This window comes from Lactuca virosa, chromosome 5 (assembly GCF_052849685.1).
Source record: "Lactuca virosa cultivar CGN04683 chromosome 5, Lactuca_virosa_CGN04683_v6, whole genome shotgun sequence".
In the NCBI taxonomy this organism is placed as follows: domain Eukaryota; kingdom Viridiplantae; phylum Streptophyta; class Magnoliopsida; order Asterales; family Asteraceae; genus Lactuca; species Lactuca virosa.
In genome coordinates, this window is record NC_136430.1 from 454,507,682 (window position 1) to 454,522,038 (window position 14,357).

At 39.8% G+C, this 14,357-nt stretch overlaps 1 protein-coding gene across 1 annotated transcript; it reads right to left on the bottom strand.

The window, feature by feature from the left end:
* Positions 1-132: 132 nt before the first annotated feature.
* On the bottom strand, positions 133-13,915 carry LOC145114484 (protein SPIRRIG-like). Its single transcript, XM_079050499.1, has 18 exons — positions 13,310-13,915; positions 12,479-12,548; positions 12,310-12,395; positions 12,095-12,230; positions 11,927-11,983; positions 11,645-11,809; positions 11,365-11,556; positions 11,200-11,265; positions 10,996-11,110; positions 9,784-10,895; positions 8,992-9,691; positions 7,699-8,907; positions 5,958-7,608; positions 2,891-5,863; positions 2,531-2,824; positions 2,131-2,437; positions 1,892-2,038; positions 133-1,815 (listed from the first exon to the last, which is right to left on the bottom strand). The coding sequence occupies exons 1-18, from the start codon at positions 13,477-13,479 to the stop codon at positions 628-630; spliced, it is 10,638 nt and encodes a 3,545-aa protein (XP_078906625.1). The 5' UTR covers positions 13,480-13,915; the 3' UTR covers positions 133-627.
* Between the last annotated feature and the right edge of the window lie 442 nt (positions 13,916-14,357).

Consider the following 14,357-nt stretch of genomic DNA (forward strand, 5'->3'; position numbering starts at 1 on the left):
ATGCCAAGAAACGAGGACCCAAAAAATAAATATATCGGCCTATTGAAAGTAAGTGACTCAAATAGCGAAGTAAATATTTAAAAAGACCAAACGTAGAGGAGTTATAATAAAAAGGGGCCTCAACTCAAATCCTGAATTTGACTACTATAACAGATCATATTTGTGTGAATGCATATTCATATTCTTACAAATGGAACAAAAAATGAGAGAATTAAAAACACAACAGAACCGAACCCCGTAAAAACCCCAGACCAAAATAGGGGGTAACAGTGCACTACAGTTACAGTTCCTCCCCTTTTACTTACTGTTTGTTTCACAACTCTATACAAATATCCAAATATAACATCCATCCATCCATCCATCATATATAAATCTAAAACCTCAACCCATTCTTCTTCTATGTACACAAATAGTCCCCACATTCCCTCCCAGCTTCATAAAAACACAAAAAAACAATTCCGGCCACCAAAACCATAATCTTACTTACCATCACTCTCCCAAGTCTTAGGGTCACAGCCCTTTCGTGTTAGGTGGACGGATGTAGAACCAATCTCATTAAGGTTCTTTTTTTTTCTTTCCTTTCTAAATAAACATGATTACAATTTACCTAAACAAAAAACCCAAATCTCACCCCCTTCTGATAGAATTCCTCAAGCTTTCATCGGGCAATGTCCACGAAATCAAATGCCCGCCCGAATCACCGCTCAAAAGCTGCTTCAAGTCCCCGGTCAGATGAAGAGCCGTGACCGAATGTTTATGCCCCCTCAAAACCTTCCTCAAAACCAAAGTATACTCAGGCACCTTCTCAAGCCCAAACCCAAACGACAAATTTGTAGCAAAATGTTTACTGTGTGGCGTCTCGAAAACCTCACTCGAGTTATGAACCATTTGCCACACTTTCACAGCACCACTTTGATGCCCCGATACGAACCAATTCGTCTCCTGCCAATCAGAAAACGTACAAGTCGTGACCGACACGATGAAATCGGACGGGAGCTGAGAAGTGTTGACCACCGCGAGACAGTCGCCGTTCACGCTCCACACCGCCAGCATGATTCCGGCGGCGGTCACGATGTCGCCGGTTAACTCGTTCATGTAAATGGCGGAAACCGGAGAGGAGAATTCCGGAAGCTGGCGGATGAAAACCAACGAGCTTAAATCCCATATGATGACTGAACAATCGTCTGAACCGCTTAAGATCACCATGTAAGGTTGGCAGATGTGGAGACACGTGATTTTGTTTGTATGAGCGGAGAGAGATTTTTCGAGGTGTAAGCTTCGCGGTGCACGGAATCCGGGGTGGGTCCCGACGCGCCAAACGGAGACGAGACCGTCGTCTGCGCCGGTGACGAGGACCTGACCGTCGTGGCTCGCGCTCGCGCACCGGATCTGGTTCCCGCCGTGGAGGTTTTCGTGGGTGGAGAGGAGCTTGTCTTGGTCGTAGCTTATGTATCTTAGACTGCGGTCCGGGAACCCCCACGCAACATAGTTGGCGTATGTTCTTGGTTTTAGGAGGTTGTTGGGGCCCACCATGAGGATTTTGTCGTTGGAGGTCACGATTTGGGATATGGAGGATGCGGATTTACGGATCTCGTGTGGGACCAGGTAGTTGGAGTGTTTGAGAGGGTTGATAGGGGGTTTTCGGTCTTTTTTCCTTTTCACGTGGGCCCGTTGGAAGATTTGTTTTGGTGTTTGGCCAAAGTGGTTGATTTGAGCTAAAATGGAGGCTTTCATTGCGGGTTCTGTGACCGCGTCGATGTCGACGCTTCCTTCATACGTGTAATGGTAGAATACGTTCACCGCTTCCTCAGCCGCCTGTCAAAACAGAAGGGCAATTTAGGAAACACAAAAATGTTGATAATTGATATTTGGGGTGACAATTACTACTGACCTTTCCGCGTTGTTTATAACCAAAGATAAGGTCGATCCAGTGATGTAGATTCTCTGACACGTAATCAGATTCAAGAGCTTCTCTATGCTTTCTGATGAACTCTCGAGCACTACCTTTGGCCCAAGGAGGTAACACAACATCTCCAACCTAAAAAAAAAAAAAAAAAAAAAAAAACATTATATTATGCAAATGATTTTTGGTATTTGGAAATATATATAAAATTGGGAAAGGAGGCGGACCTTTTCTCCTGATTGTTTTTCTCCGAGGTCAAGATCAAATCTGTTTTCAAGAAACTCTGGCATATAAAAGAATTCAGGGATAAGTTCTTTCACATCTGAAGTGTTGCCTCTTCCAGCTGCACTTGACCATGTATCTTTTACACTATTGAAAAGACGGTCAGCATGGTCAAACTGACCCCCTTGCAGCTTTTGATTCTCTGTGCTGAATGGTGGCAACCGTAAAAGATAGAAAAGAACAATCCCAGCACTTGAATAATGAGATCCATAATGGAATTTTGGGATTTCTGGATCATCCCAGCTTTCATATCTGACAAAAAGATTACAAATTGATTGATAAACCCAATTACCCGAAAAAATTCAACCAACTAGATGGATAATATAAAGTAGAAAAAAATCCAACCTTTTCTTGAATTCATCTTCTCCCTCTTCTGTTTGACATCCCATGGGTTTGTCAAGTTTCCGGAATGATTTTTCATCAGTTAGGTCAAGATTTTCGCTTTCATAATCCGATAGAACCCAAGGGAAGACAGGATACTGGGTAAGATCACTGTACCCACGACCCGCGAGTGTGTTGAGATGCATCAAGTACTGGAAATTACTAATTTCTCCATTCTGCCATCTCTTGCAGAAAGATTTTGCCATAATCTTGAAAGCACTTTCTTGTTTTGCTACTCCTGATATCGTTGTGTCCAACCTATCAAGTAAACAAATGTTATCAATGATTGTAAAAAAGATGATGAGATAAAAAAAAAAAACTTACATGCTGTTCCTGGGAAGATTCATGGCAGACAAGTTTTTATAAACTTCTTCCCTTTCCTTTTTATGAAAAACCAGAAGATCATTACATCCATCCATGCTAAATATCTCAACAGCAACAGGACGAAGCTGGTAATCACGTTTCAAGATTTCATGAACACTGTTAAGCTTCCACATTCGCCACAAATGAGGCACATTCCCACTGTTTGTCACTTTCTCCTTCCCCCATGCCCCACCATTGTAGGCCCATGCCCTACCCCCAGTATGTGCTTTAACAGCCCATGAAGAAGTCAACTTTGACTGGGAGTCCATACTAACAGAGAAATCCTTTGTTACACCTAAAGCCTGATCAATAACCGACAGCTCATCTTCACATTCTTTCTCACAGATGCAACCTGACTTATCAATGTAGAAATTCTCTATCACATACAAACAAAGCTCCCCGATAAGAAAGATCCCATCATGTTTATCAAGACCCACAACTCTTTCACAATTGTATCTGAATTTTATTTTTTCTGTGTGTTCAAGATAAGGCCGGATTAAATACTCCCCGTTGTTACTCGATTCTTTATCCACTTTATCTTCCGTTCCTTTAACCTCATCAAATCTCATTGAAGCAGACTTCTTAGGAGAACTCACAACCGACTTTTCTTGAATGCTCTCTGACAACGGTACGGTTGCTGAGCTGGACTTCATGCTAAATTCAGCAGCAGAATGAAGACTATCATCATTAATGCTACTATCCTGATCGTTATTCCAGCCAACCCTAATCGGATTCTCATCTTTCCCACCTTCCGATTCCTTAAAAACAGAATCTTCATACATTTCGTCACTACAAGATTCCTGTTTTCCATCGTTCAATAAAAGATTAGAGAAAGGACCGGAATCGGAATCGAAATCACCAATGTCGTTTCCAGTTATCTCTTTAGAAGGCTCTTCAAATTCAAACTTCCCGTTTAAAATGCTTTGCACAGTATCATATTTCAGCTTGCAACGTTCCAATTTCTTCCTCATTCTATACGGGCCTTCAATGGGGCAAAGCTGCCATTCGAGTTCTTGGCTTGAAAAGGATTTGGGCATTGAGAATATCCCTTGTTCGTGTATGAGTTGTTGGAGATGTGTTTGCCACTCACTTTCAGCATGGAGCACCCATCCATACTTATCTTGTCGAACAACTCTAAGTTCAGTAGACATTGCATCACGAACCAGTTCAAGAGCAATTCTCCTTTCATTGACTTGCTCCCAATGTCTTTGGTCCAATTTCATTGAATCCCTTGACTTTCTACCAATCTCTTTCTTTCGTCTGCCATCCATACCTTTGATTCGAACACCCGGGAACTTAACCGATCCAGCAACATACTGAACCCACATGATTGCAGCACATTGTTCCAAGGTTTTATTAACAATCAGTTCAGACATATGAAGCCAGTCAAAGAAGATAGACAGGCTTCCAGTAAGTAGCAAATCAAACCCACCATGTAATATATCCAAAACAGGCCCTTGATTGGGTTTGGAGACAAGAAGATCCTCAAGTGCAGCTCTTCTGTGAACAAGAAGATGTTTCAGGATGTCCACTGCTAAGCTCTGTGCATTCGGTCTTTGATCATGTAGAAGCGAGATCAGGTTTATACAAAGACAGCAGATTAGATCAGTGTCAAGATTACTAGGACAAAAGATGATTCTGCTATGAGCAATGAGCAACTGTAGTACAGTGCATATATCTATCACCCCATCTTCTTCTGACACATGTGGGACCAACCTTTTCTTGGGTTCGATTTGCAAACCGAGTCTTGAAAGAAACTCATCTTCTCCAACTGATATCAAGAAAGAAGGAAGGAAACAGTACATGGTGATTCGGTTCATGTTTTTGAAAACCGAGTGTACGTATGCATCGAGTTGTTTTGTTCCTCTTGTGATTGATAAAATCCCTTTTCCAACTGGAGGTGCTTGTTCGACTCTGCCATCTTTATTTGCCAGCTGTAACATGGACAACAGGAATTCAAGTGTTTTCAATACAGCAGCAGGCTGAGGGAAAGCACCCATGTATACACGGTCAACTATCATGTAACATAACGCATCTAGATTCAATGACCAACGGTTTTTATCGAGTTTTTTCTCATCTTCTTCATCATCACGTAAGAGGCGTCTTTCTAGAAAGTTCATGAGTCTTGTGAGGCATAAACCTTGGAATACCAAAACGGTTTCTGCATCAACATATAAAGGAACAGTTTCCAGAATGCTTTCGATGACAGGTGTCGCTTTTATGTTCTCGGTTACAAAATCAGCAAGAACTTCTGAAATGAAGTCTAGAACAGCGGTTGCTCCAACAGAACACGGGCCACCACCATAACCGGAATCATCCACATCAAGAAGCAGCTTTGGATGGACTGTGAAAATTGTGTTTGAAATGTTTGGGATTTGTGGGGACCATCTAAAGTCTGGAGTTGAATCAAATTCAGTGAGAGATAAAGAGGAGGAGTCCATGGAAGGAGAGGCGAGTGGTTGATATTGAGATTTTAAGTCACTGGAGCTTCCAAGCCAAGATGGCAAACCAAGAACCTGTGATGGAGAGTTGAGTGACTGAAACCTGGAAGTGGATCTTTCAGATAAGATTGGAGAATCGTATATGCTTAAAGATGGTGAGCCTGGTGAACCAGTTGGGTGAACAGAGACTGGAGTGATTTTCAGATCATGGAAATTGAACTGCTTGCTATCGATAACAGATGGCTGATCAACTGGTTCGGAATCTGAACTCGGAATCTGTGATTCCAAAGTCATGATAGGCTCTGTTTTATTTCCAATTCCATCCATATTGTCTGCGACAGCAGGAACATCTTCAGAGCTTGCACTCACTGGAGGGAAGCTTCTCATGCTGATGGAAGTCTTAACAGAGCCTTCCGCCTCTTCACCATCATTTATGTTTTTCTCTTCTGCCTTTATCGACATCTCCTTCGCCATCATCACACCATGAGCAGCCCTAAAAAACCAAAAAATTAAAAATTAGCAGACGAAGAAAAAATAATAATAATAATCTTTCCTAAAGAAACAAGAAAGAGAAAAAAGTATATGACCTGACACAGGAGAAATAAAGATCCACACAGCTCTCAATGAATTCAGCTCGTCTACATACAGCAGAAAAAGCAGGACACATTTTGGCTAAATCCACCATGAATCTAAGAACAGATGCTGTAGCAGCAGGAGCAGAAGCTTCTCCACCCATAAGACGTGCTGCATAAGTTTTATGCATCAGAGCTTCACCCTGAAGCTCTCCAGTCATTTCTGCATTTCCTTCCACAAGGTCTGCAACAAGCCCACCACCAACCTGATTCAGATTCCCACTTCCGTAAGCCAGCATTGTCTGGGCAGACAACCTGTCAAATGTCGATTTCGCCATTGCAATTACAGAATCCAAAAGCTCTAAGAAGTTTAGTTGTACATTACTTCCATCACTTGGCATAAGGGCATGAAAGTCCAGCATGCGAACTTCAGGTAATCTTGGATACACTGGCTTCCCGAATATCAGACAAAACAAGACATAATATATATCAGGGGAATCATAGAAACTAGGGAGCACCCTCATTAGACCTTGATACCCTCCACTTGTTCTGAATTTGAGGGCAAAAGTAGGTGAAGAGGTGAGACACACACCAAGAAGAGTCATGACCCATTTCATACTCGTAGGGTGAACAGCTTCATCAAGAAAATAAGTCACCAACTTTGAAGACACGATCTTATGCCATTGTTCAAGAAGCTCTTCTGATGAGATTGTGACCAAGAGATCGATTAACATCTCAAGCAGCATGTTTCTAACAATAATATGCTTCCCCATTGCTTCTCTTGATATCTCATTCCGGGATGACAGTTCAGGGGGGTCAAAAGTCATAATCACAAACCTTACAACGTGTTCCAGTTCAGAAATGACGAATCCGTCCTCCAAGATAACTCCTAAAAGGACAACCAGTTTTTCGAGTACAGGAACCTCAACATCACCTCTTTGGAGAGTTACAAGGAGATGTTGAACAAGGTTTATTCTTCGCAAAATGGTGAGATTATGATTCCTGTACCAATGCATAGAAACAAGATTTTCAAGAAATCCAAGAAGAGAAATCTGTATTGGAACTTCAGCTGCTACCCATACAGTCCAGTCAAGTAACACGTGCTCAACCATATCTGCATTTGAAAGAACTATGCAATTTGATGTTTCGGGAGGGATATCATTATCATCAAGTTCAGACATACGACTGAAACTATCTTTTTGTAAAGAAAAATCATCCATATCCTCATGAGAACTAGCTGAAGAAACTTCATCACGGAACTTGGATGATGACAGGTTAAGGTCATCAAATTCATTCAGGGTTGCTGAAGGTGACAGATTATGCTGAGCTTCTTCCAACTTTTTGGGTTCAGGAAAAGAAGCCTCACAAGCAGCAATTTGGAAAAAGATCTCGAGTGAACGCATATCAAACAGAGACATTCTGGAATGTAAAAAGAGAGCTAGCAAATGATACCCTCTACATGCTTGCATGTCTCTAACATTTTGTGGATTTTGATTAAGTGCACAAGCAAGGAGAGTCAATGCCATTTGCAGCATGTCACTGGTTTCTGCTACTTCAACAAGAGCTAACACAACAGATATTCCACCAATCGGACGCACGGTTTCACCGATTACACAATGCTTACAGACATAAACATCGCCATGAAGACGTCCAAACCGTGGTATGCCTGCATGGAAAATAGAAAAGATTCTAGTTCAGAAAAGAAACAGCCCCGAAGGTGTATAATAAATAATATGCATGTTAAAAAGAAGTTGACCTCCAATAGGAGAAGCAGCTGCTGAGAGGGGATCAACTAAATTGAGCATTGACAAAGTTCCGGAAGCTGGAAAGGCTTCTGTTGATGTTCCATCAAATGCAAATATGAGTTTCCTTCCAGAGAGCTGTAGGGCAAGGTTCCCTAATCTCTCAAAATCCCAAACCATTCCACTACGATCTGTCTTAGAACTTCCTTGCTTATTAGCAGCACTCTCAGGCCTCTGAATGTTGGAAACCAATGCCAAATCGGTTTCTAAAGAGTCTAAAATGGCCATACTACCCCCACGACAAGCCTGGCTAGGGACAAACTGAAGAAGATTTGTGTCTTGAAAAAGTCCCCTGTACCCTCGGCCCAAAATATACATAAAATATATGGAACCAGGTGTCAATACTTCTTCAAACAGATAGCAAGATCGTAGCTTCCATGACAAATCACTGACCCTTGAGAAGTTTATTGGTGTCCCAATTGTTACCTGTAGAGACTTTCCAGCAGGAGAGAGGGAATACCCTAGTCTCCCTGTGTGTCTAAGCTTCCCATTAAGATACACATATGCAACACTGGCTTGAAATAGTCCAGCCAAAGCATTTGGTTTGCTGTGTACCACTGCAAGGTGATGCCATTGGTCTTCATTAACATCTAACCCTGAAAAAGACAATGAAGATGAATTGCTGGTTGCAAGGGTTAATATTCCATCTTCTTGAAGACAGATCTCTGCATAAAATGTATCACCACCATCTGTTGCACCAACTGAGAACAACCGTAGAACTTGTGGGCCCGTGATACTTGTATTCCTTTTGGAAAATACAGTATTTGAAGATTCAACATCTTTTGAATTTGACTTCAGGAAATTGCGATGTTGAAACCAACACACGAATGAATAGCCTGCAGCAGGAGGCCATGATCTTTCTCCTAATGACACGTGAATCGATGCATATCCTATCTTTCTCATGTCCATTTCTATAAATGGTGCAAGGGGAACGTTTTCTGAAGCCGTATCTTGCATCACAACTATTCTTTCCATCATATCAACAAGAATATGACCAGGATTCCTCTGTCTCATTTGCAGAAGACATCTGATAATCATTCTAAGTTCTGCTGTTGATAGCCTGTAAGCCCCGAGTACTTCAATAATCTTTAAAGCATGGGAAAGTAGAGAGGATGAACCCGAAAGGAAAGGATATATTGTCTCCAAAAGAAGCTCCACACAACCTGAAAAAAAAAAACACATAGCAAAGATAAGATACGGATTGCTTCTTCTAACAGCTTCTAAAACATGTAGACAGAGTTAATTACCAGCAGATGTTAGGTTTTCTTGATTAAAAGGTCCAGCTGAAGCTAGCTCTTCGATAAGTTTCAGCAACTCCAGCTGTAATTTTGGAGTAAAGAGCAACAATGAACGAATGAGGACCTTCAAAGCACCAGCATTATATATCCGCTCTTTATCAGGAAGAAACAAGCCTGATTGAGTAATGACAGAAAAAGCAGCAGAAGAATTTGCAAGAGCATTTGATGATGTGGCAGTTTCTGGTGTTGAAAATGGCGGGAGTATAATCTCGAGTGCAAGTTCAAGGAGTAATTGAATTACTTGTCTTTCACACTCCACACAAATCAAGCCAGACTCGGATAAAAGATCATAGAAAGTGTGTGAAGATAGAATTGTATTTAACTTTTCCCTGTTGACAGCATTATTGCACACCCCAGCTGTTGTTACACGCAATAAATATGTGAAAACTTTCATGCAAACTGGTAGAAGAGATGGCTCAATCAGCCCTTTATCTCCCTGGAAACTATGAAGTGTTGTTAGGAGAAGAGAAAACCCAGTGGCTTCACCAAATACTCTCTGAGCAGAACTATTAGCTCCTAAAACCCTCCATAAAGCTCCAAAAACATCACATTTTGCATCATATTGAAGGCGATATTGAGATCCCAAAGAACTGGTAACCATCCCACTCTTTGATACTTCAACCAGCATGCTCAGTTCCTCTGAATGAACCTAATCAATATACAACTTTTGGTCATTAAGAAGCCTAACAAAAGATTAAAGGTTGGAAAAGTAAGCAAAGATTAGATTTAAATTTAGCCTACCTGTGAAGAATCTTCAATGATTAAACATGATATGACACGAAGGACACCTTGACGATGGATATCAGACACCAAAAATGGTAGAGCAGTAGTTACACCATTTGCAGCTCGGAATGTTACTTGATTCTGTTCTGCTTTCTTCAGTAAATAGAACAAACAATTCCAAGAAGCTGAGATTGTGCCTTCTGCTTCAAAAAGCGAGAGCTTTCCAGAACCAGAACCCAATAATCTTGGAGATGAAATAATTGCGTCTTTACTGTGTAAATGTTTCTTGAAGCTGCTGGAGTTTGACTTTTTTTCCAGGTCATCAGTGTTACCATTGTGTTGTTCTGGACCCAATAGAAACTTGTGCTGTTTGAGATCATCTAATAAAACTTCCAGCACACCAACTTCTCGCAATACCCTTTTGTACTGTTGATCAAAGGATAATAGCTTTATAAAGAATGATAGGATTGTGTGCTTCAATTCGGATGGTATGTGTTGTTGCAATAAACAGCAAAGTGCTAGCAGTTCTTGTTCAGGTATGCAGTTAACAACAGTCACTGCATATTCAAGAATCTTAAGGATGATTTCTTGTAAAGAAGGAGGGAAGCCACCCATATTCAGGATCAACAAGGGCACTGTTCGTAACTGCTGACACAGCATGTAGTTCTCAAGATGACTTGAGAAAATCTTAAACATTCTGTTGAGCACTTCAGCCTGAAGCTCCCTGCTGTCTGCTTTGAGAAAAATGTCTTGTAACACTTGTATGGCATCAATATCTTTGACTTTATAATTGTCCTTTTCCCACCCATCATCTGGAAACCGATCAGAAGACGATGTTTGTTTACTGCGATTACCCTTTGACCCGGTCAACGCTGTGTCAGGTGGACCTGTTTGAGCTAGATTGACAAGAACATCCAGCAATCTAGACAGAGTGGGTGAGAGGCCTTCTGATGAGGTGTCACCCCTTCCCTTTACATCTTGCATTTCTGAGTTACTAGTTCTCATTGACTCTTCTGAAGAAGAAATGTGTTCAAAGTCCTGAACTTTTGAAAGAACTAATGCAAACTGAACAAGGTATTGGTATCCATGAGCATTACGAACATCCTCCCTCAGTCTGATATCACCAGCCTCTACAGAAGCCATGATAAAACTGTTAAATTCAGTGCTGAATGAACTTTTTATAAATAATAGTAATCAATGTCCAAGAAGGAAACAGAGGAAGCAACTGACCAGGTCTATATGACAATTCTATGCATTCAAGCAACAAGTCTACAATTCCCATTGTATATGCAGGGTCTCCAGTTTCAGGCTTGAAGTCCCTCACAGCAATTAGCAGTACTTTTATCTGCATTTAATTTATAACTTTATCAGAAATTTCATACGCTATGATGATCTTGAAGGGTGGCTGCTGGACTATAGAAATGAGATCATTACCAGCTGATGCCTCCTAATGTACTTGGTGGTGCTTCCATTGTCATTAGCCATAAGAAGACCAAGTATCTGGATAATAGAATAAGATAAAGAACAGTCACACTTCCTCTTACATAACATCTGTCAGCATATAAACGGCTACACTAAGTGATAAGGTTGAAATGTCACCTGCATTGCATGTCTATGGAGCTGAATACTGTGCAAGGGTACAAGACCTTCCTTATATCTTGAAAATAAAATTAAAGATCCATTGGCAACCATCTCAAAGAGTAATTGAAGTGACTTGTCTTCAATTAAACTCTGAGCAGCTGCAGGATGGCTTGCCAATGCCTTCATAATATGCACAACACTGCCTTCTACCTTCAAAGATAAAAGCAAGCATTAGCAAAAGAGTAGTGAGTTACAATTCTAATTGATATCTGCAAAAGTGATGACACATATGATATACCTCAAGGCGTCTATCTGGACCTGGGCTATCCATGACTTCTGGTTCCTCTTCAATGGATGTTACCTTTTGCCTTGTATTTCTTCCATCAGGACCCAAAAGGGCATTCAGAATATAAATCAGACAACATAAGATCCCAGAATCAAGGAGAGATTGTTTATCAATAGGCTGCCAACAACATACACAAGTGGGTCCATTATTTAAAATAAAGATTTATACCAAAAATCCAAAAAAGAAATTCTTCCTGTTATGCAACTAAAAGAAACTATTAGGTTAAGAATGTACCCCGGATACAAGAAATTCCACTGCCTGCAAAAGATTTGAACCAGGTTGAATTCCATCCTACAGAGATACAGACAGAAATATTAGTGCATATTGAAAAGGCTGATAACTCAATTTAAGTGAAAGTAAGCAAAAGATATAAGAGATAAAGAGAAGGATTTGAAAGGATACCTCTGTGACCTCCAAAAAATAGCCCATCAAACTTTCAATCTCTAACAGGCGTGCTTTGTTACTCAATTTAAGCTTTTCGATATCTGTAACAAATGCTCTACCAACCACAAAAGAAAATATGTGTGTCTCTACTAACCTGCAAACAAAGAGACATGTGTAAATGGAGTAGAGAAAATAAAGAGGAGATGAAAGGACAAGTGAAGTTGTTGTCATACATGGTAATCAATTGTGCTACATTAGAATGTTGCTTTACAAATCTACAAAAGACATTGATTGTCATATTCAAGGCCTTTTCTTTTTCCTGCATAAACATTATACAACTCATAAGCCTGGTCAACAGTGTCTACAAATAGCCAAAAAAAAAGGTAAATTCTGTGCACTAACCTTCTCCGAAGATGACGAACGGAACTCTTCCCAATGTCTCTTGAAGTCCAATTCCAGTTCATATTTGTCTCTGAGATACAAAGCGATAAATGTAAATCATGACCTTTCATCCTTTCTTATAATGGAAATTTTACAGTCTTATTCCTTTTATAGGAGAGATCTAAAACTGAGATCTCAAAAGCCAGAATTATAGAGAGGAAACAGTAAAAGTTGCTTTATGAGACGTGACTTATAATGAAAAAGAGCTTCATTTATTATGAGTGACCACTCTTACATCAAAGAAGAATTAGAAGCAAATAGAAAGAGAACTATAGTAACCTTATTTAAGTAACATAAACATATAAGTACAACAGTCCTATATCCAAAACCTTGTATTATAATTATCAGAATCTTGTAATAACAGAGGATTGTGATCAGTTATTCGATCTACAGGTGGTGACGAATAGCTGGAATCTATCTATTCTTTGGGAAATAGACTACATGCTACATAGATTAACTATTATAGCCAGAAATTACATATCAGATTATATGTTGTGTAGCAAATATCATCAGCCTTTTCAGATCCCGATAACAAGATAAAAGGATTCAGCAACTTAAAGCTCAGGTCTATCTCTTAAACCCTAGATCATTCCAATTAGAAGACTTCCTGCAAACCCTTTACATTTAGTAAATCTTAAGCCCTGCTACTTCAAGTTCTTGGCAACTTGAAACGATATCATTTTATGGTAAGAAAATAAAAAAGAAAGAAAGAAAGCAGCTGTTTACATGATCAGCGAGAATCAATTTGCACATCAATATCTTTGAAGCCAAAAAACATAAAAGAACCCTGACCTTGAAGAAGAAGACGAGAAGTAATTTGGTGATGAAGAAGTAGCATTGTTATTATTATCAGGATAGAAAGGTGATAGGGAGGTAGATGATGATGGAGAAGATGCAGCAGATGCGGGCGCTGTCAACCCGACCTTTTCTTTAAAGTCTTTAAGCAATGATACCCATTTCATTGTTTTAATCACCTCTCATCCGCCGGAAAAGGAAACAAACAGCCGCTCAATTTAACGGCAAACCGGATCCGATTACAACCCTTTAACTTAGGAGGATCTCCGAGCTGATATAACCCCAAAAATCCTCCGTCAAATAGTTTCAACAGAAATTGATGAAAAAAATTACACAAAGTCAGCTGATCGGACGAAGTCAATTAGGGTTTCGATTTGGAACAAGAAAAATAGATGAAAAAAGATCTGAGATTATAATCTTCAACGAGAATGCTGATCTGTCTGCATCCTCGTATTACAATGTCCTCTTTTTAATTTTTGTGCCCTAGCACCCGATATCTAATTGTCGCTGGACGGCAACTCGTCGTTTGTTTCTCGCTCTGCAATTTTCTCTCTCTCTCTGAAACTTTCTTCCTTTCACAAACAAACTGCTAAACCCTTTGCTTTTCTTCTTCATCTTCTTCCTTAATATTTTTCAAACGGGAATCCCTTTAGCCCTTATATTATGAAACAATGACAATTAAGTCCCTGTACTCTCGTTTCACCCAAAGAAAACCGAATGACTAAGGTTATGTTTTGAGGATTAGCTGCAAAACTAGTTGTTAGTTAAAAATCTAGTTGATAGTTGAAAAGTTAGTTGTTAAATAAAAAGTCAATCGATAGCTAAAAAACTAATATATAAAAAATAATGTTTACTAAAACTAGCTGAAAAATATAAAATGATATAAAAGGGCATTTACAAGAATGTGTTTTATAATTAATTAAGAAGTATATTTTTAAAAAAGAATAAAAAACTCCTGAAAAAATTGTCTAAGTAACTTTTTAAAAAGTTACCTTATAAGCTACTTTTTGGCTTGCTAAACACGACCATTTAAAAAACTCAAAAA